General features: G+C 49.2%; 1 protein-coding gene across 10 annotated transcripts in view; it reads right to left on the reverse strand.

Moving 5' to 3' along the window:
- The window catches only part of CARM1 (coactivator associated arginine methyltransferase 1), a 455353-nt gene extending 450798 nt beyond the window's left edge, over nucleotides 1-4555 (reverse strand). For 5 of the 10 annotated variants that reach the window (XR_011259959.1, XR_011259958.1, XR_011259961.1 and 2 more), the window contains exon 1: nucleotides 4369-4551. Coding sequence is in view for 4 of the 10 variants with exons in the window: in XM_069604255.1 (XP_069460356.1) it covers nucleotides 4369-4510 (142 nt within the window). In the remaining 6 variants the exon portion in view is untranslated. Of the gene's footprint in view, nucleotides 1-4368 lie in introns of all 10 variants that reach the window. The other 5 variants (XR_011259957.1, XR_011259956.1, XM_069604256.1 and 2 more) reach the window with 3 other exon arrangements.
- Nucleotides 4556-23486: the final 18931 nt, after the last annotated feature.

Genomic DNA, 23486 nt, shown 5'->3' on the forward strand with positions numbered 1-23486 from the left:
GGGTCCAACAACTCCGTTTATAACAGAACGTATTTGTTTCCAGCCAGATCTCTTGTAACTTGTTTTCTTTAAGATGTAGCTTTATATGGAGTAGTGATATAAAAAAAATTAAAATGGGGGTAGGCAATGCAACTATTGTTAACGGATGGCTTACTAAGGGCCCTGTGGGATATCTAACATCTGACAATGCTACAACAGCAATTGCAGATACAACCGCGAGAAATAACACTGCAGCACATGATGAAAAATTTGACATAGCTCAAAATAATACCCTCGTCACCCAACAACGTACAAGGAGTGCTGCAAATCTTTCGTGATATCCTTGTTCCCTATAGTGCTCTTTAACATCTTGTGAAAATTAAAAGCAAAAACACTATCACACTGCGCTGTACAAACACATGGCGTGCGTCTTGGCAAAGTTGTATTCTTAGCAGCAAAGCCTGACACGAGTTTCGGCTGCCGCTGCCCAGTCTGTTATGAGCTGATATACAGTTAAAAATGCGAAATCACTGCGAGATAATTACAGAGTACCCAACAATTGGTAAACCCCACAGGTCATTTGTGGAACTCCCCCATTGCATAGATGGGGCAAACAATTAATTGCAGTTATGCATAACCATGGCATACATTTATGTATTGTATCATTGTTAACAATCAATTGATGTAAAGGTATTTGGTGCATACATTGGGGCGGGAGAACGGTTAATTCATAATATATAACCGCATTCACATTAGAAGAAAAAGAGAAGACAAGAAATAAGGAAAAGTAGTAGTTACCACACTACCACATACTCTTGTCCCAATTAGCTCAATGCTGCATTGCACGACAAAATAAACCTGCCATCCTAAACAAAAAATGAACAACAGGTGCACCACATTCAGCTCATCTCCCTACACGATTTACTGCACAGGTGTAGGATATTATACATCTAACAACATGCTTGTGTACAAGACCGCCAAGTGGAATATTAAAGCGGAGAATTATGACAGAGTACTTGTTACATGGGTACCCCAAGTCTAAACTGTAGTACTACTATGTTTAAGTGAACACAAAGATCGACTCAGGTGAGCAGCCTAGAACATGCATCACCTACCTTGAAACAGAACTTTAATACCAACAACCCCCAGGGTGTTCGGACCCAACTCAAGAAACACAATAGTAAATTCTCACACTGCATAAACAAAGCAAGTCCAATTCCCAAAGGTGAGTTCTGGGCTACCAACCGTATGAAGTGCGCTTTTCATACCTGATCTAACAGACAAATAATCACGGTCATTGCGGAAGCTAAAACACACAAAAAAATATAACAATTTATGGACCATAGTCCATAAACACACTGAAGCTTACAATACCTCTGGTAGTGAAACAATAGCAGCATCTTAGCTCTATTGAACTGGTGCAAGCTCATATGTTGCAGCCACTCATAACCACCAAAGAGTGGACCATATACCCAGCAACTGGAACCGCCGGGTCATACTAACTTAGCCGCCATCTTGGAAAGGGTCATTATAGAAAAACTAGTAAATACTCAAGAATAAGCTTGGCTGAGGGAGCCAAGAATTCAAAAGCAACACTCTGAACCAATTTACTACACGTATCGATCATGATCTGCCCACGTCAGAGCTGCATTCAAAACCCGATACATTATATTGCCAAAGTAACGCTTGTGATTCAAACGAACATATGAACATGCCTCTGTGGTTCAAACTAGATGGCCTTACTCCATTAAAACAGGTTGACAATTATGACAAGAATTATGCACGAGTAGAGGGAAAGACATGTGGTGCACATGTTCCCCATTGTAAAAAAATATTGTAATCAACAGACAATTTTAGCTATAATGGTGGTGCTTGGCATGTGAGAACAACATCAATCGATACAGACAATTATAAAAACAGTGGAAATTTATCATCATCTTTGTTTGACCCACAATGGACCGTCCCAGTCGGTGAGATGCATATTTGAAGACCCAGGAAATCAATGCTTGATCTGCAGTGACTAACAATCCCCAAGTATTGGCATGAAGATAGTCAACCTGTAAGCTGCTTCAAATCATAATTACATCGATGTATCGACGCCACAGATTTATGTATTTCAAGAAAGCTGTTTAGGAAAACACATAGTACTCTTCGAACTGATGCATACAAATATTGGCGAGACCCGGAGCAAAGCTTGCCCCCACCGCAATACCAATTTCATGTTTATAGTAAACACCATTAATCAGAAACATTTTCAAAGCAAAATTTAACAGGTCTTGTATCAATATGCGGTCATGGTAAAATGCAGATTGTGGTCTAAATATGTAGTTCACACTTGCTATAGCCAAGTCAGGTTTGATAGACTTATATAAAGAATTTACGTCCAGAGTGACCAGTATGCGATACAAAAAATTGTGAGTGTGTTAAATAGAGCACTTGCATGGTATCTCAGAGATAACTGGGTGTGCTCATAAGCAGGAAAGGATCACAGACGCGGCATCAGGCTGGGGGCATTCAAAAGGCGCAGGCACTCCTTCAGGAAAGGTGGGCATATGGGATGGGTACAGGCACTGCTTCAGAGGAGGGGCAAGAGGGGGTACAGACTACTTCAGGAGGGGCACAGACTGCTTTCAGTGGGCATAAGAGGGAAACACCTTTCAGGAAGGGGCAATGTGTAAAGGGCGCAGACACTGCTTGGGAGGTGGGGGGAGGGGAGTGCACAGGCACGGCTTCCAGGGACAAGTGAAGGAGGGGTGCACAAGGGGGCAGTGACACTGCTTAGCTGGGTGCATGCAAGGGGCGCAGGTACTGATTCAACATGTTCATGAAAGGGGCAGTGGCTGCTTCGGGGAGGGGCAACAATGAGAGTAGCACAAACGCTCTACTAACATGGGAGGAAAGCCTAGCAGATCTGGTACAGCCGATCGTAGGCCAACTTTCCTGGCAGCCATGTTTATGGGGGCAAGCCCCCCAGATCCCATTTTAAATTCCCGCTACTACCCTCAAATATAAAAAGAAATTCACCAACTCCAGCACAACCCACAAGAAATGCCATGGAAATGTGAAAAAAAGGCTGTGAAAAGAATACTGGAAAGCTGCTGTGGTAAGTTGGCCGCTACCAGCTTGGCATTGAGTGCCGTTGGCTGCTCCCAGGAGGGGTGCAGGGCAGTGAGATGGGCACGGACACTGCTTCCAGGAGAGCATATGGGAAGAGCACAGACACCACTTCGAGGGGAGGCACAGACACTGCTTTCATGGGTAGATGAAAGGGGCACACGCACAGCTTCCAGGGGCAGGTTAAGGAGGGGTCCATGCGAGGGGCACAGATACTGCTTTCCTAGGTGTATGAAAGAGGCACAGGCGCTGCTTCCTGGGAAGGCTGGAGAGCATGAGAGGGGGGACAGACCTGCTTCCAGAAGGAGACTTCTTCCGTGAGCGTGGGGTAGTAGAGGGGAAACAGACACTGGAGAGGGGCATATGGGACGGGCTTCAGGCCAGGACAGGCACGGCTTCCAGAGGAACAGACACTGCTGCAGGTCGGTTTGAGAAGAGCAGACCCTACAGCAGGGGGGCCACAGGCTCAGCTTCCAGGGGCAGGCCGATAAGGCGTCAATGAGAGGGGCGCGCACACACACACTGCTTCAGGTGTAGCATGACAGGGGCACCGACAATGCTTTGGGTGGGCATTACAGATTCATAGGCATCTCCTTGAAGGCAGGGATTGCAGAGGTGCACAGACACCGTTTACCTGGGTGCATGAACGGGTCACAGACCTGCTTCCTGAGAGAGGGGAAGGAGGGCAGGAGAGATACAGACCCCACTTACCTGAAGGCATTAAAGGAGCACAGGCATTGCTACCAAGAGGGCACAGGCGTTGCTTTCGGTGAAGTCACAAGGGGCGCATAGACCGTGTTTCTTAGTGGGGCATGAGAAGGACAATCACTGTGTTTCCAGGGGGGAGCACAGGCACTGCTTCTGGGACAAGCAGAAAAGGGTCTCCAGCATGGCTTTCTGGACAGCACCCACATATCCGCAAATGCCGATGTGTGGGGTGCGTTCAGCCGCGGAATCTCGCTTATTGGGGTTGTGCGAGACGTATTCATAACACGGAGAGTTGTGCAGACTTTGTGAACCTAATTAAACAGAGCGCTTCCCTCTTACCATCCCTTGTGTCCCCAAATTACTCGGCCACTTTGTGCTCCGGGGAGACAGCCGTGAGCAGGCCTCTGATCCCCGGCCGCGCGTGGTCTGCCGGCTTGGAACCGTCCCTCCCCTCCCCTGGGCTCACGCACGCACGCCTCTCCCCCCCCCCCCCCTGGCTGCAGTCAGGCAGGCCTCACATCCCCGGTCTCGCGTAGCTCCCAGCCCAGCCCCGCGCGGCGCACTCACGGCTGTAGAGAGCGATGAGCGCCGCTTCGGGCGTCCCCCGGACCTCCAGCCGCAGGGCCTGCTGCTCGGCGTGCCGCTGGATCTCGCCGTTGGCGTCCCCGATTGTGAGGAGTCGCACGCCGGGGAACACAGACACCGCCATCTTCGGAGAGACCGGGGCGGGGGGCGTGCGATGGGGAGGAGAGGGACGAGGAGGCGGGCACTGGGTGGGAGCCTTAAACTCAGGCCGCAGCAGCGCCGCCGCCGGGAGCGCTGCGCACTGCAGGCCGGGTGAGGCGCGGCCCCCTCTGGTGAACGGCGGGACTACAGGCCGCGGCTCGGGCGGCGAAGCTTCTTCTTCTTCTCAATTAACGAACGCGTGGGCGGACCCACGCAGGCGCTTCCCCATCCTAAAGGATGATGTGCACCACCTACACCAATCAACACACAGGCCACACTTCCACACAACCACACCCCACCCCACCGCAAACAACCACACCCCACCAATCCAACACCAGCCACTCGCAATCCCACCGCAAACAACCACACCAACAGACACTACACCCCAAACTCACACCACCCAGGGAGCCCGGAGACCGGCGCGCAGACCCCAGCCCGTACGCCTACACATGCGCTTCAGGCGAGTCACCGCGCGCTGCCGCCAACCCACCGCGACTAACCCAAGCGACACCCACACACGAACCTCCAGCCACAAACAACCACTACCCCAAAACAACACCTGCCACCTGCAACCCTACCGCAAACTACCATACCCCACCAATCCAACACCAGCCACCCGCAATCCCACCGCAAACAACCACACCCCACCAATCCACACCAACAGACACTACACCCCAAACTCACACCACCCAGGGAGCCCGGAGACCGGCTCGCAGACCCGCGAGACCCCAGCCCGTACGCCTACACATGCGCTTCAGGCGAGGCACCGCGCGCTGCCGCCAACCCACCGCGACTAACCCAAGCGACACCCACACACGAACCTCCAGCCACAAACAACCACTACCCCAAAACAACACCTGCCACCTGCAACCCTACCGCAAACTACCATACCCCACCAATCCAACACCAGCCACCCGCAATCCCACCGCAAACAACCACACCCCACCAATCCACACCAACAGACACTACACCCCAAACTCACACCACCCAGGGAGCCCGGAGACCGGCACGCAGACCCGCGAGACCCCAGCCCGTACGCCTACACATGCGCTTCAGGCGAGGCACCGCGCGCTGCCGCCAACCCACCGCGACTAACCCAAGCGACACCCACACACGAACCTCCAGCCACAAACAACTACTACCCCAAAACAACACCTGCCACCTGCAACCCCACCGCAAACTACCACACCCCACCAATCCAACACCAGCCACCCGCAATCCCACCGCAAACAACCACACCCCACCAATCCACACCAACAGACACTACACCCCAAACTCACACCACCCAGGGAGCCCGGAGACCGGCTCGCAGACCCGCGAGACCCCAGCCCGTACGCCTACACATGCGCTTCAGGCGAGGCACCGCGCGCTGCCGCCAACCCACCGCGACTAACCCAAGCGACACCCACACACGAACCTCCAGCCACAAACAACCACTACCCCAAAACAACACCTGCCACCTGCAACCCTACCGCAAACTACCATACCCCACCAATCCAACACCAGCCACCCGCAATCCCACCGCAAACAACCACACCCCACCAATCCACACCAACAGACACTACACCCCAAACTCACACCACCCAGGGAGCCCGGAGACCGGCTCGCAGACCCGCGAGACCCCAGCCCGTACGCCTACACATGCGCTTCAGGCGAGGCACCGCGCGCTGCCGCCAACCCACCGCGACTAACCCAAGCGACACCCACACACGAACCTCCAGCCACAAACAACCACTACCCCAAAACAACACCTGCCACCTGCAACCCTACCGCAAACTACCATACCCCACCAATCCAACACCAGCCACCCGCAATCCCACCGCAAACAACCACACCCCACCAATCCACACCAACAGACACTACACCCCAAACTCACACCACCCAGGGAGCCCGGAGACCGGCACGCAGACCCGCGAGACCCCAGCCCGTACGCCTACACATGCGCTTCAGGCGAGGCACCGCGCGCTGCCGCCAACCCACCGCGACTAACCCAAGCGACACCCACACACGAACCTCCAGCCACAAACAACTACTACCCCAAAACAACACCTGCCACCTGCAACCCCACCGCAAACTACCACACCCCACCAATCCAACACCAGCCACCCGCAATCCCACCGCAAACAACCACACCCCACCAATCCACACCAACAGACACTACACCCCAAACTCACACCACCCAGGGAGCCCGGAGACCGGCGCGCAGACCCGCGAGACCCCAGCCCGTACGCCTACACATGCGCTTCAGGCGAGGCACCGCGCGCTGCCGCCAACCCACCGCGACTAACCCAAGCGACACCCACACTACCACACGCACCACTAGCCACCCTACCACAAACCACACCCAGCCAATCCACACCAACAGCCACCCCACCACAAACAAACGCCCCCCACCAACTCACTCCCCGACCCCAGCTCCGCTTCTCCCGCCACTACTAAACGCATCCGCCACCCGCGCAACACCCCTCAACAGCCCGACCACCGACCCGAAACACGCCGACCGCACTCCAACGTTCAAACCCCAAACCCCCGGGGGCCCGCACTCCGTCTGCCGCCTCCGAAACTCAAGGCCTCGAAGCGCCACGAACTGCGTGCGCCCCTGGGCGGCGAAGCAGGCCGCGCGGCTGAGGAGGCTGAGGAGGCTGCGGCGGGACTCCCGCCCCAATGGCAGGGCCTGCTGCAGCAAATACACGACCGCAGCAGTCACATTCACTCACCTCCCTGACTGCGAGAAACATGATCATTTCCCCAGAAAATAATTCTCCACACGACGACACAGCTATCTCCAACGCTTTATAACAACATGACACACCGCGCACCAAAGCGCAGCGCACGGTGTATACTGAAATGAAGCTGCCAACAGAACACCACTCCCCCCACTATCATAGCTCTCAACCATTTGTGTCGCAAAGGCGGGTGAAAACACCCGAGATTTTGTTTTTGGCGGGTCAGAGCCCATTGAAACAAATGGGCGTGCAGGAGGCTTGGCGGGTGAGTCTGCTGTTTACAAGCCGGGTGACACCGTCCAAAAGCGTGTGAGTTAGGAGCTATGCACTATCCTATTCCCTCTTCACCCTACTAACCCATCCCGCCTTCTCGTTTGCAGATCTGCCTTCTCGTTTCCAGATCCGCCAAAGTGCCTGGGGACCAACGCCGTTGGTGACGGTGCGCGGTACAAATACCTTCAACATTTAAACCTAAAAAATCATTTAGAGATCTCGCAAGAGGCATTTGATAAAACAGGATCTAAACGGCAAAGATTTCCAGAAACGTATGTGTTTCATAAAATTAATTTTGAAGGTGTATTATGCTATGTACAGCGCACACTGAGCGCTCTCGGCCTCCGCACACCACATCACCATGTGACATCCGAAGCATGCTCTCCAACTGTTCCATGCGCTCCAACCGTTCCATGCATTCCAACCGTTCCATGCAATCCAACCGTTCCAATGCAATTGATCGCTCTAATTCTGTGCCAAAATCACCTGTGCCAAGACGCAATTTATTTTGCTTGGTACCCCCATTTGCTTTTTTTACGCTATACAAATAGTTCAAATCAAACAAACCTTCCTAAAGTAATGGGTACTCATAGTTTATTAATAAAGCATGGACTGAAAGCAAGTTCCCTGAACACATTTTCAGCTTTGGCCAGGTCTTCCGTGGGGAATGTCTAACTGGTACACCCTTTTGAAGCAGATTTTAACGCTTGCACCAAGCAGAACATTTACAAGTTTAAAAAACCCAATTTATACATTTCACATATGTGCCAGTGCAGTTTGGATAAACAATTGCATCAATACCAGTTACATAAATAACCAGTGAAGTGAAGCAAGAAGAGAGAAAGAGCGGAAGCGAGAGGAAGCACATGGAAGGCGAGGTGCCACAAGACTAGTGAAGTTGACATAGCAGAGTTTATTAGAAGGCTTGTAGAGTTGACTAGATAAGGATAGATATAGTGGTGCCTTTCCACAGATAGATTGGTGATCCAGGGGAACATTTTTGATCTGGCCATTTTGCATCATCAGCTATCCAGCCTGTTGACCGTACGAGGAAGTAGGTGTGAAGTGAGGGAGTTCAAAGTGAGTCCTGATGGCAAAATTAACGATCTTGTCAAGAGGACAGAAAGCATAGTTGGCTAGAACAAAGAGGATGCTGGCACAGTAGTCCATTTGAAAGAATACAAAAGAAAGTTCTTATGGCAGTGTTTTAAATGAAGGAGGTGCCTGATTTTCCTAATATTTTTCAGGTTGAGGTGAGCCGCCATTGCAGTTTTGGAGATGAAAGTAGAGAAGGTGTGAAAAGGGTCATAGATGCAACTGAGGTTTCTAGCTGAAGAAGAGTAGAGGAGAGTGCCATGTAGGAACTGTATATGCAAAGGAATAGATGAGAGTATTTGGCAGGGAAGAAGAGCACCTCTAATTTGGGTGAGGTTAACATCACATAGTGGGACGCAATCCAATATTTAATGGTAGAGAGAAATTTTGATAGAGGGATCAGAGGAGAGTTCAGGAAAAGAGAAGACGGTTTGTGTGTCACCAATGAAGAGTTGGTACGAGAATCCAAAGGAGGAGATTTGTGCCCTAAGAGCAGAGGTGTAGAGTGTGAAGAGGAGAGGACCCAAGACAGAGCCTTGTGGAACACCAACCGTTAGAGAAGGGAGTTCAGAGGTGTTGTTGCTCCAGACAACAGAGAAATGACGAGGTGCAAGGTAGGATTCAATCCAGGCAAGGGCTTGATCCCATTTCCCAAGAAGAAACAGAGTATTAAGGAGAGCAGAGTGATCAACAGTGTCAAAGGCAGCGGACAGGTCGAGAAGAATTAGGATAGAGGATATGTTGAAGTTCTTAGAAGAGGAGATGAAGTTGGAGATATTCATGAGAGCAGTGTCTGTGGAATGACCGGATCAGAAACCTGATTGTAGGGGGTCTCGAAGGTTGTGTATCTCTAAGAAATTGGTAAGACTGTTGAACACAACCCTTTCAAGCATTTTAGAGTAGTGCAGGAGAGACACCGGGTGAAATTTTGCTGGTAGATTTGGGTCAGCCTCTTCCTTTTTAGTAGTGAGATGACCAGGGGCGTTTTGAAAATAGAGGGAAAGCAAGCAGAGTCAAAGGGCAAGTTGAAGAGTTCAGCTAGGTGAGAGGCCACTAAAGTGGCATTAGGCTTGACTAGCTGAGAAGCGAGAGGGTCTGAAGGGGCACAAGAGGTTAGCCTTCATTCATCAGTAGAGATCGTTCTTCAGTTTTAGTGTGACTAAAGTAGGAGATAAAGGCATAGGAGGATGGTAGAGTAGGCAGAGTAAAATATGTAGGAGGAGGGAGTGTGAGGAAGGTCAGGAGAGAGTCTCTCATTTTGGAAATGTTTGCAGCAAAGAATTCAACTAGGTCATTAGCTGTGAGTTTGTTTGTTTGTTTATTTTATTTATATAGCGCTCCAGACCCAGAGGTTAGAGGGCGCATAGGTAGGCGGTTACAGAATACATTTTATACATTTTGCAGGTTCTACAACAAGTTCAAGGTACATTTTACAAGTTATACATCACATTTAAAATACAGGGCAAGACTGTCCAGTGGAGGAGGGAAAAGGGGGATATGGCAGAGAAGTGTTGGTCTTTATTCAGTAGCCATGAGATGACGTGTTTTCTGAATGATTGAAAGGTAGATATGGATTTGATTTTCAATGGTAAAGTGTTCCAAAGTTGGGAGGCAAGGACCGTGAAGCTAGTTCCTCCCGCTCTTTTTAGAGTGAATCTGGACACCACTAGGCATAGGGTGTTAGTGGATCTTGTGGTTCTCGTGGCAGGTTTCAAGGTAAACTTGTTGGTGAGATGAGGGGGGGGGGCTTGGTGGTACAAGGCTTTATATATGAGGCAGATAGTTTTTAGGTCGATTTTTTGTTGTTGTATGGAGAGCCATTTGCATGATTTTCTAATGGTAGAGATGTGCTCTCGCCTGGGAATGTTTAATGCCGCTCGTAAAGCGTTGTCTGGAGTACCTGCAGTTTGTTGATTATGGATTGGTTCGCACCTAGGTAAAGACTGTTGCAATAGTCCAGTCTGGACTGTATAAGGGCCCTAGCCAGTATGAGGCAACTATTGGAGGACAAGAAAGGTCTACACGCTCTGATCAGCTTACCTGTGTAGGCAGTGGCTGAGGCAGTTATGTTGATTTGTTTAGAGAGGTTGGTGTTGGCATCAAGGTAGAAACCTAGAGTTTTTACGCTTTTAACAATGGGAATAGTGTTTCCATCAATGATGATACTAGTGTAATTAGGGCTGAGTCTCAGCAGGTTGTTGGGAGAGCCGACAAGGAGGAGTTCAGTTTTCTCATCGTTCAGGCAGAGCCCGTGTGTGGCCATCCATGCCTGAATGATAGTGAAGATTTTGTTGATCCCGGTGATGTCAGCGTTGTAGTTACCTGATAAGGTCAGGAGTATCTGGGTGTCATCTGCATAATTGGTGTAGGTGACACCGGGATGGTCCAGTTTGTCAAATAGAGGCTTTGTAAATATGTTATACAAAGTGGGTGAAACATAGGAGCCTTGTGGGACACCACATGTGATGGGGATAGGGTCAGCTGCAGCTTCAGGTGAGAAGACCCTCATGGTTCTGTTAATGAGGAAGGATTGAATCCACGTGACAGCAGAGGAGGAGAAGTGAGCTGCTGATGATAGGTGGTTGCAGAGGATTTCGTGGTCAACCAGGTTGAAGGCTGCTGAGAGGTCTAACAGAAGTAGGATGGTAGCCTTGCCTTTATCATTAAGTTCATCAATCTGACTTTTGAGGTCAACAAGGGCTGTTTCGGTTCCATGTTGGGGTCTGAAGCCAGATTGACGAATTCCCAGTAGTTGGTTGGTCTGTAGATAATCTTGAATTTGCAGATAAGCAACTCTATCTAGGATTTTTAGCAGGAATGGGACGGTGGTGATGGGTCTGTAGTTAGTGGGTATGGCTGGGTCTAATGTTTGTTTTTTTAGAAGTGGGAGAACCCAAGATTGTTTCAGATTGCTAGGGACTGAGTTGGTAGAAAAAGATAGGTTTATAAGTTTAGTGATGAAAGGGGATAGATCTCTGGCTGCATCTTTTATAATCTGGGCCGAGCAACTATCTCCTTTACAGTTGGAAGGTTTCAGAGAGGCTATAATTTTTTGTACTTCAGGTATAGTTACCTTCTTGAATGTGAAGCCTGAATTAGTGTCGGTGGTAGGATGAGTGCCGGGGCTGGTGGCCTTGCTACAAGTAAGTTGTTGTCGTTTGGACTCTATTTTGGTTTGGAGCCCAGTGATTTTATTGGCTAGGGCATTCTAGATGCTAGTGCACCACGGTTTGTCCTTCGTACAGGTATCTACTGGCGGATGAGGGTTTTCTAATTCCTTTAGAATGTTGAATAATTCTCTGGTGCTGGAACCTGCCTGGTTTATCCTAACGTTGTAGGCTTCTTTCTTAGCACCTATTATCTCACTTTTATATAAGGACGTGGTGTTAATGAGATTCGTTTTAATTTCAGTGGAAGGTGTCGTTTTCCAGAGTGTTTCTAGTTTGGCTTTCTTTTTCCTCAATACCAAGAGTTCAAATGTGCTCTGGGTTTACCTTTGCGCACTTTCAGTGGGGCGATAGTGTCAATGGCTTTGGCCATGGAGTCATTATAGGTGTTGACCAGTAAATTCAGGTCAGCCGTGGCCGGAAGTGCGTTAAGGGTGGTTCTCGGTTATTGATATTAATATCTAGTGAGATGAGATAATGGTCAGTCCATGCGAGAGGTGGGGCAGCCATACAGGTGGTGCTACAATTTAGCACAGCAACCCAGTCAATAATTCTGCCTTTCTGATGAGTGGGTTGAGCGCTAAGTTGTATGAAGCCATGCTCAGCGAAGGCGTTGGATAGGGAGGAGGCTGGAAGGTCGTTGGGGTCATTGTACCCAAGATTAAAGTCTCCAAGGATGATGGTTTGTGCTGATGGTTTAGAATTCTCAGCTATTAGAGAAGTGATATCTTCTTCAAAGGAGCCGGGATGACCTGGGGGCCTATATATTAGGTGATTGGAGATTGTACTTTTGGGAGAAGTCTGTAGCTTGATTGTGAGATGTTCACAAGATTTTAGCGGGGAGGAGGTGACCGATCTAAGGTCAATAGAAGATTTAAAGATGATAGCTACGCCTCCTCCACGAGCATTGGGTCTATCAGCTCTGAGGATGGAATAGTTGTCAGGGATAGCTAGGGTTAAATATGGTCCTGCTGCCTCATTTAGTCAGGTTTCTGTTATGGCTAGGAGGTCATGGTTGTTGGTCAGGATGATATCAGCGATCTCTGTGGGATGGGCCACAAGGGACCTGACATTTAGAAGTGCTCCTTTTAATTGGAATGGATTGGAATTGTTGGAGATGGTGCTATTTTTATTGGACTTAGTAGAGAATTTGGCTGATGGGTTACTATTCCTATGGGGGAGTCTAGTGCCTAGTCTAATGTTACAGTCTGTGAGGTTCGGGTTGATGGTGACTATGTTGCCAAGGTGATTAGTTCTAGAAGACTTAGAGATAGGTTTGGGGTGAATGGGATTGGCGCCACCAACCTGGCACAGTAGGCTGGGTTTAGGCTGGTGACATGAGGTTTTGTCAGTATCAGTAATGAGGTTGGCTAAAGTGTCACCGAGGTTGTCACTGGTAGTGTAGCTTTGGTAGTAGCTAGGTGGGAAGGGTGGTGTAGTGGGCAGGAACGGTGTGGGGCAGGGAATGGGGAAGTGTCTTGGGCATGCGGGTTTGACAAGGCCATTGTTGAAAACTGTGTAGTTGTTTCTGCTGCAAGGTATACTATCTGGCATGACACAAAACGGGAACACGATGAGGGTAAGCCAGGTGAGCATGGTAGGGATCTGTTGGTGTGCAGTAGTGGTGTTTAACTTGAAGGTTGGGTTAGAATGCGCACAATAGGCAGATTCGATTATGGAAAGGGTGCTTAAAAATAGGCAGATTCAATTTGGCTAGAGTGCATACAAATAGAGTAGTACTGTGTGGCATCAAAAACCATGTGGCCTGGCTAGTACAGTGCAGCAACAAAAGACCATAGGGCTAGGATAGTACAGTGCAGCGACAAGAGGCTATAGGGCCATAGTGCAGTACAGCAACAAACGATCATAGGGCTAGGCTAGTACAATGCAGCGACAAGAGGCTATGGGGCCAGGCTAGTACAGTGCAGTGGCAAAAGACCATAGGGCCAGGCTAGTACAGTACAGTGGCAAAAGACCATAGGGCCAGGCTAGTACAGTGCAGGGGCAAAAGACCATAGGGCCAGGCTAGTACAGTGCAGCAACAAGAGGCTATAGGGCCAGGCTAGTACAGTGCAGTATCAGAGGCTAGTATAGTACATCATTGAAGACCATATGGGCAGGGCTTGTAGAAAGTGGCGACATACAGAGTGCATTACTTATGTAGGAGTGAAGTATGTTGAAAATGCAGTTTGCAGGCATGAACAACAACAATGCAATTGTCATAAAGGGCATTAACCTAGTTAAGTTAACCGGCAACATAACACTGTGAAGTATGATGGGTTCTATACAGATAGTCTGATTAAATAGCGTACGCATCGTTCCACACTTATTGGATCTGGGCACGAAGTTAAGCGAATATGGGGGACAACAGTACTTACGGTTGCTTGGCTCACTGGATGCTTTACGTATTGGGATAAGTCTAGATTATCCACGGCTCCCACGGGCAAACAGGGGCAAACAGGGCCTTTTTCTGGCCTTTTCGTGGCCGCCGGCACTTCCGCCTACCGGCGGAAAGGATTGGTCAATTGAGCTTCTCAGTTGCTAGGCAACATAATAATGAGTAGTGAGTGTGGAGTTGATAGTCATAGACTTGTGAGGCGTGAGTTTAGGGTGCCATGTAGCTAGCAAGGTGGGTTGGAGTGTGGGTACAGTAGAAATCTGTTTTTGCTCTATTAAGAGAGGACTTGAGAGAGTTTAGGGCAGAGAGGTAGAGTTCCAGGTCCTCATGCGAGTGGGTACACCTCCATTTGTGCATGTGGTCCACTCGCTCAGCTACCTGCTATGTGGACACCCTCATGCACTAGTTGAGCGGTAGTATAGAGACCAACACCAAGCGAAATGCAGCATGGACAAAGCCCTGAGGTGGGAGTCAAGAGCTAGCCATTACAATAATTGGAAGAAAAGTATCAAAGGGTCAGCGACATCAGAGGGAGACATTCGATAACAGGAATGCTGCCACATCAATGTTGTGGATCTCGTCAAGGTACAAATGTTCCAATAAGGCAAGGAAACTTCCTCAAAATACAACAGTCCATTAGTCACGGAAACAAATTGAGACATGATCACCACTGGACAAGAAATGGAACATGGCCAGAGTAGCAAGGTATCAAAGAAGTGCAAAATGTGTTGCTGTAGCAGGGAACGCACAGTAGCAGCGCAACAGAGGTGACCAGAAAGACGTGCCTGCTCATGATAAAGCCCATGGTGAGAATGGAGAAATTGTGCAAGCAGCGATTCAGTCAGTATGAAGTTTATTAGTAACAATTATATTAGTAACAATTGGGGATGATGTATTGATGCGCCAATTCAGCCCCGCCTCATCACATCATTGGTGACACAGAGTGCAGAGAAGCACAGGTGAGGCACAGACGGCAGAGGCACAGAGAGCAAGCTACGAGCTGTTAGCTATCCCCTCAAACTGCTGTCTCATTTGTTATATGCCAGGTGTTGGTGAATTTAATTACTTAATTAAATAAAAGTCAAAGAACAACTTCCACCACCAGAGAGTGGAATTTGTTTGAGTAGTGTAATCAAGCAATATTTGTATCGGTATTGTGAGGAACCCAAGGACACCCTCACCTCTTTTTCCACAGAAACCTCCTCTCAGGTGGCCATGGAAAGGCCACCACTTTTGGATCCCCAACCTGGGGGTGGAAATGTGAGGGAGGATCACCTGGGTGGAGGTAACTTGGGGACAGGAGACAGGACACCCTTGGGTGAGACACAGTATCCCCCCTTTACCTTTCACAATGAGCCCTCTATCCCTAAAGCCTTGCTGGGATATTGTCAATCTTTTCCCTTCACCTCCTTTTAATCTGCTCCCCAGAAACAACATTGTAGTATTGGGACAAACAGGAGGCCAACTAAGAGGACACATGCTCATTTCATGAACATATATATATATATATATATATATATATATATATATATATATATATATATATATATATATATATATATATATATATCAGAGACCAAACAGAGGTGACAAGGTTTCCTTTATCAAATCTGACAACCTCAAACACCCTTTGGGTACTGAGATGAAGAAGAGGACTATGGAGGCATACCAGAGGAACAACCAGGCATGTCTGCATAATGGAGTCCTCCAGAGTCAGCTACGAGAGCACAATGACCCACACCTGGGGCCATTTAACACACCTGAAAAATATAAAAGTGCCTGCCATTTTGAAGGAAGGAGAACGGGCTGGAGCAAAGGAATCTAGAGAAGCAGGAGACCAGAACAATGCTGCGCAGGAGACGAGGACGCCGTAGCTGTGATCGGCTGTGCGATGGTCCCGAAGTCCTGCTATCCGCCGTAGCGGGTCTGGAGGGGATAAGCTGTAGAGCTCCCCAGGACCACAGCCGCTGCTGTGAGAAGTCCGGAAAGCGCGCAGTGCATGCGGTGCTGACCGCGAGAGGAAAGTTGAGCCGGGAGAAGCAGGGAAGAATCTGATGCCTGGAGAAGCCCGTTGCCAAGGACGCTGGAAAGAAGAACGCTGCCGGACGTGGCCAGTGTGCGTTTAGAGCCATTATACAGTCTGACTGGGGCACCCTGGTAAAGTTCTGTAAAGTTCTTTGCTTCTGCCAAGGGCAAGGCAGCGTGACTGCACGTGCTTGTGAATGCCTAACCAAATATTATTAAACTGTTGAATGAAGGGCAAGCAGTTAAAGGCACCAGTGAATACTGAACAGAGTAAAAGTGAATGCAAAGCATTTGTGAATATTGAACAGAGTGAAAAAGTATTGAAAACAATTATGAATACCGCCCAGAGTAAAAAGGTGTTGGAAACAGTTGTGTATACCGTCCAAAGTCAGTTGAATTCTCAGGAGGCACAGTCGCGCAAGAACAAAAGCCAAGAGAGTACTAAGGAGATACAAAGATGGAAATGTAAAATGGGCCAACGTCCAGAGGGGCCCAGGCATGGTAAATTGAAAGAGAGTTGTGTTGACAAGTGCAAGAGAGATACAACCAAGAATAATAAAGTGCATGGTGGTTGAAGCAGACATGGGACACTGAGGAATCAAATAGGCAACACTGTCAGATGGAAGCAGTTGCTACGTTTTGATGGAAACAGTGAGAAAGGGTATCGGTTGTGTGACCTGTGATGGATGGACCGTGTGGTCCAACAACTGCGCCTATACCGAGTGCCCCATTTGGAAAAAGCCAATGAAAGTACATTTACAGTCAAGATTACGTGTGGCTACATTTTGGTTTAAGAAACTAAAATTGAGAAACAAGACTGTGTTAATCTTGAAAAGTCAATGAAAACATATCAGGGAGTCAAGTTTATGTGTTGCTACATTTCTTTCCCATAGAAACAGAAGAGGAAAAACAAGCAAGAAATGCATCATCTTTGCGAACTTGCAAATGTTGAGCGTCTGACCAAAGAAGTCCCAGGGGATTGTGTGCAATTTGGAAGTTGAACATTCGGAATTCGTGGGGACGGAATCCCCGACTTCGGGGGTGTCCCAAGGAATCGTGTTGATTTTGAAAGCTGAAAGTTTGAACTTTTGGGGAAAGGAAACCCTGACTTTGGAGGTATCCCAAGGAACTGTGTTATTTTGGAAGCAAGAAGACATAAACAGTTGGGGAAGGGAATCCCACTGTTTTGAGAACAATTTTGAACTTGGGGAAGGGGAAGCTTATCCTAAGCCAAAAGCTGGAAGAAGCTCTGAACTTTCTTTTGAACAATATTCTTTTGAGACCAACATCCCTACACATTGTATGATATCATATGATAGTTTATTTATATAGCGGCTATACACAATGGCCCTCATTACGACCCTGGCGGAAATCGAAAAACAATGGCGGAAATGTAACACCGCCATCGAATACCGCTCGGTGCGATTATGACCCGTCACCGTAAAGTACGATGCCATTAGCGACACCGTAGTGAACGCCAACGCTAACTGCACCAAGTACGCGCACGCGCGCCATGCAAAACCGTAATTACCACCATGGCGCAACGGTACGCGAATTCTGACCTTAGCGGACATTTACTTAACGCCATCTAGCATGGCGGAAAGTACCATTCCGCCATGGTGAGAATTACGGCATCGTGAACCAACCGTAAATGGCCCTACTGAGTTCCTGTACACCACTCCCTGCCCACATTGCACAACTCCTCGTAGGTGCAATGAAGTTACACAATGCAACCAGTGAAATGTACAAGTCACCCATGCATGCCAACGAACAAATGAATGTAGCGGCTCCAAGTGCCTTGTGAGTGGCCATCCATATTTGGCATGTCACCATTGCCGTACTGATGCAGCACAGGCATGTGAAGGTTCAAGTACAGCAATATGAACTGAAATATGAGACAAAACAACAACAGGCCCCCATCGCTTGACACCAGTGTAAGGCAACATTCAAAGCAGTATCCTGAGGGAGACTGCACCAGCCCTGTACTCGTGCCAGTAAACAAACCAACCATCAGCATAAGCATGTACCACACAAGTTGGCAGAGTGACTGAGCAGCCAGGCTCATCTCAAGAGGGGCCAATGGGAGCTGCAGGGCACAGATGGCACGAATACAGAAGCTATTCCAACGGACATGACCTCAGTCTCCCTCCAAGAAACGCACGCAAACACAGGCACCTGTGACCAGCCATTTTCTGATAATCACATCATTCCACCAATCCACCTGGATGACCGGCATCTGTTACACAAAAGCTAATCCCCCGCCCCTGAGCATGACATCATTAAAACAGTCATAATGGCAGCCCCTATCCCTGACCTTACTGGGCTTCGTAGGCAAACGCGGCCAGTACAGTACCACGCAACTATACTCAGAAGCCGGAACCCAATGCAGATCTTCTCACAATACATTGCTCCACAAATAGGAATATGCTACATTACTTGCAAAGAATAACGCTACACGGTAAATATCAGAATAAAAATTTAATGCACATCAAATTCTCCAAGCCCATACAGCTATTAGGTCATAAACTCCAAAATATTTTTGATTACTGTGGGCTGCATCCGCAATAAATGACCAGCTTCTTCTTGTGTGACGCCCTGTTCCTTCATGGTACACAGGGGCTACATTCACGTTCAAAAAGGCAACATGGAAGCGCCTAGAACCGCAGGGCCGTCCCATTAGGTAGGCACTAGTCCAGCTGAAAGGTTGATATGTTGCTCCTAGCCACTAGTACTGCGTAAGGGCATGTGGCCCATTGGCGATCGTCCCATAAGATCGTAATGGTGCTCCACTGATTAACTCGAAGCATCAGGTGTCGGGAGTAAAAGCCATCTGCAGGAGTGGCATACAGATGGCAGCGGCAAAAGGGGAGGAGATACCTGTCACCCAAATGAAATGAAAAAGAATAGTATGGGCATCAGAACTTCATTTGTATTACTCACTTCAATGATCACACTAAATCTACAGCCATATGCATGCTAGCCCACTCAAAAGGATTTTTTCCACCCAAAAATCACTTGCGAATCATAACTATATAAATCGAGGTGAAAACACTATTACAAACGAGTGTTTGTGTGCATGCGTCTGTTAAAACAGAATCCATTAGATGGGATTAGTAACATGCATAGACACAAGTGTTTGAAGGCGCGTCGAGACAGGGAGGGTTCAACAAGGGCAGATAGACGATGGTCCCACTATGGCAGCTCTGCATCACATAGCGCAGGGGAAGGGGATAGATTCCAAAAAGCCATGTACATGGCAAACTCTCAATTAAATCATCTGTCCATGCATCCATACATCATTCCCTCATCCCGGTATAAAAACGCCTGATTATTTACTCACATAACATTTGAAATTTCCATTGAGTCTGTGCGTAATGCAGTCTGCAAAATCCACTGTGCTCCAGCCCGGAATTCTAGTGTTGTGAAGTAACATGTATTCGGGAACGTCCTGCCTTATCGTCTACTACGCTATTGCGCATCCCATACTATTCATATCAATCATTGCATTCTCGCCATGGCCCCTGTCCCAAGGACATTAAACAATAGAACGTTATATTTGCAGTCAGACCTGTGGGCGTCTCCTCGCCGCTAGCTGAAAACCGAAAGCGCTGTCCTTCGAATTCCTCATTTGCAACATCACATCGAAAAGGCATCTGTGACCGCTAGAAATCACAAATTCATCCATGTAGTGCGGCAGTGTGTGAAAATGGCAACTGGCTTCACTCACAAATGGGACGCCCCGCCCGTCGGTGAACCTCGGTACAGTGCTGCATGAGGGTCCACCGTTAATCGAGTACTACATTCCACTGACCCTTCACAAGTTTGTTCGCGACTGCAAAGATAGTATGTGAAACAATGGGACCATAGCAGAATGAACATATAAACCAATATTTCACTGCCATCGGGATTAAATGCATGATTGTAATAGCAAGATGCCATGCGTCAAATTGCAGCGTTGCGTGCGGGACGTGCTCGCCCAAAGGGGATTGCAGCTGGCACAGGTGGAATGAATCACCACAGGTGGAGGCTATACAGCCTGAAAACACATAAATAGCACACCCAACCCCCTCCCACAACCACACCCACTCCAAAATGCTACCGGCAGGACTAGCGATGTTGGCCCTGGGGGACCTGATAGCACTGCAAGTACTCCAACTTCAAGAAGAAGACGAACACCAACAACTACAACAACCGGCCGCACAGAGGAGACGCAGGAGGAGGAGGAGGGCAAGGCAGGGCCAGCAAGGCCCACCAGCACAGCCACTACCACCACGCAGGCAGCCCGCAATCCCACGCCTCCGAGCTCATCCATTCAACCTCACTGCTGAGCAGATCCACACCCTCTACCGTTTGGACCGGGACACCATAACCGCCATTGTGAACATGACACACGCTGACCTTGTCAGCATGATAGATAGCCCAACCGCCATCCCACCCATACTGAAGGTGGTGTCTGTACTCCACTTCCTGGCCACAGGCACATACCAGCACACAGTCGGACAGTTGCATGGCATTTCACAGCCACTGTTGTCACGGACACTGTTGCAAGTGCTCGATGCCCTCCTGAAGCACGCAGACGACTACATCTCTTTACCACGCTCGGAGCAGGAGATTACAAACACAAAAGTGGGATTCCATGCACTTGCCGGCATACCGGGTTGCATTGGTGCCATCGACTGCACCCATGTGGAATTGGTTGTCCCACATGCCATGGAGGTCCAGTACCGCAACCGGAAACAATATCATTCTCTTAATATACAAATGGTGTGTGACTCCAACAGGATCTTTACACATTGTTGTGCCCGATTTCCTGGATCAACCCATGATTCTATGGTCTTGAGGAACTCTACAATACCACGCTACATGGAGCGACACGCAGGGAACAGATCCTGGCTACTCGGTGAGTCTCATTTCATGCATGATAATGTGGGGTATGTGATGCGGCAATGACATGGCAGGAAGGGGGGGGGATGCGTACATAGCAATGTCATTCCACAAACATCCTTTATTGTCCACATACAGGTGATGCCGGGTATCCACTGAAGAGATGGCTCCTTACACCACTCCGGAACCCACAGAACCAGCATGAGGAGGACTACAACCATGCCCACTCACGTACCCGTGTAGTCATAGAACAGGCATTCGGCCTACTGAAGGCTCGTTTCCGCTGCCTCAGCAGGTCTGGCGGGGCACTCCTGTACCGCCATGAGAAGGTTGCAAAGATGGTCATGGCATGTGTCATGCTACACAACATGTGCGTACGTAGAAATGTGCCCATGCCCCCTGACGCAGAACTGCAAGCACCTGAAGATGGTCATGATGAGGGTGGGGATGTGGCAGCACCTCAAGGAGTCCGCGAGGCACAGGAGGCCCGTGAAATTCGTCAGAATATCATAGATTCATGCTTCTAGCACTCACGCCTGGTGGCTGATACATGGACACGGGACTTGTGGCACTGTGTGTGTCTGGAACATGCACAATGTGGACTGTACACCTATAAAGGACTCGTACACAAAGATCAATGTCCACACATCTCATTGGATGATTATGAAATGTTTATAGCATATGTGAAATTATATTACACACCCCATCGACCCGCCACCCAAGAAAGCCCAACACCCCCCCTCCACCCTCCTACCTCCCCCCCAAACACCAGTGCCCAAAGATGCTCATTGTCAGTGGGCAGACGCTATTGCAAGCCCCCTCTCCGGGTATCAGGGGCACCCCTGCCTGTGGAGCGCAGGTTCCTCCCAGATCTACGTTGGGGGCTGCCCTGGACGGAACTTGCAACGGATGATGTCTCTGCCTGCTCACGTCCATGCATGTCCCTAAGGGTTTGTGAGAGCTCAGTGAGCACACGGCGCACAGCGGCAAGTTCACCACATACGTCTTTGGACGTCGCATGCAGTTCCCCCCTCAGGCTCTCGGTGCTTCTCTCCATTTGTACCCTTAGTGTCTCTGTACTTCTCTCCATTTGTACCCTTAGTGTCTCTGTACTTCGCTCCATTTCTGCCCTAAGTGTCTCAGTAGATGTTTCTATGGCTGCCTTAGAACCCCCACATTCATCAGCATGCTCCTTGAGGAGCGTGGCCAGTTGCTGCTGTTGCACGATCACCTGGTCGAGGGACTGTTGCCTCTGCTGGGCCATGCCCATTTGCGGTGGTGTCACAGAGGGGCTGATCACCTCATGTTGCCTTGCCACAGGGCTTGTGGGGGATGGCCAGTCGTCGTCTTGTGGGTGCCCCTGCGTGGTATCCTCATGGTGTACGGGATGAAACAAACAAGGGGATTGAGACAGGTCATGGATGGGTCCTACATCGACAGCACCGTTTTCTGTGTCGGAGCATGCTGCCATTAATGCAGTGTCACCTATGGTGCTGCTGCCACCAGAAGCAGTGCCTTCTGTGGCATCCATTGGGGGGACCTGTGGTGCTGCTGTTGTGGGCATGCTGGCTGCTGGGGTGCCTGTTGAAGTCCCCGCCTGTGTGCTGCCACTTGATTTGTGCTGCTGCCATGTCTTGATCCGTGCAGCTGAGGTGGAGGGTCTTTGGCCGTTGGTCTTGGCCCTCTTTGCAGGTGTGCTGGTAGGGGTGTCCTGAAGCTCGTCGTTTGAATCGGACCCTGTGGTGGAGTAAAGGAGGGCGAGCGTTATTTATGGGTCTCTGGAAATTGGAATGGCAATGTATCACATGCATTGGGGTGGTACCTGAGGGTGATTTGGGTCAGGGCCTTGGAGGTGGTTTCATTTTTGTGTGGATTGAGGATGCAGTTGTTTTGCAGCCTGCAGTTAGGGTGTGCATGCTGCACGTGTAGAGTGTGATTTTAGGATTTAAAATTTTTTATTTATTTAATGTGACTTTTAAAGTGCGCTATCAGGCCAATGTATGTGGACGTTCTCCTGGACATGTGTTTTTGTTGCACTATGTGGACACATGGTACTTCACATGATTGGACATTGTGGATTTAGCATTGTTTTATTTGGCCCACCTACCTGATTCTTCGGATGTCTGCACTCCTTTCTCCATCCCTCCGACTCCCTCTATACTCTCCGTTCCAATGGTGGAGGCACAGATTTCTTCCCAGGGGGTCAACTTGATGGGTGATTCCGATCCTCCCCCAGTAGCTGTGGCAATGTTACGGTTGGCTGATAGTATGCTCCGTACGCGTATACGCAAGTCGTCCCATCGCTTTCTGCATTGCTGTGGGTTGCGGGGTGCGGTCCCCACCGCACTTACCCGCTGTGCCACCAGGGCCCATATGGCCTTCTTGTTCGCA

This window comes from Ambystoma mexicanum, chromosome 3q, assembly GCF_040938575.1.
Source record: "Ambystoma mexicanum isolate Mex_15411 chromosome 3q, UKY_AmexF1_1, whole genome shotgun sequence".
In the NCBI taxonomy this organism is placed as follows: Eukaryota; Metazoa; Chordata; class Amphibia; order Caudata; family Ambystomatidae; genus Ambystoma; species Ambystoma mexicanum.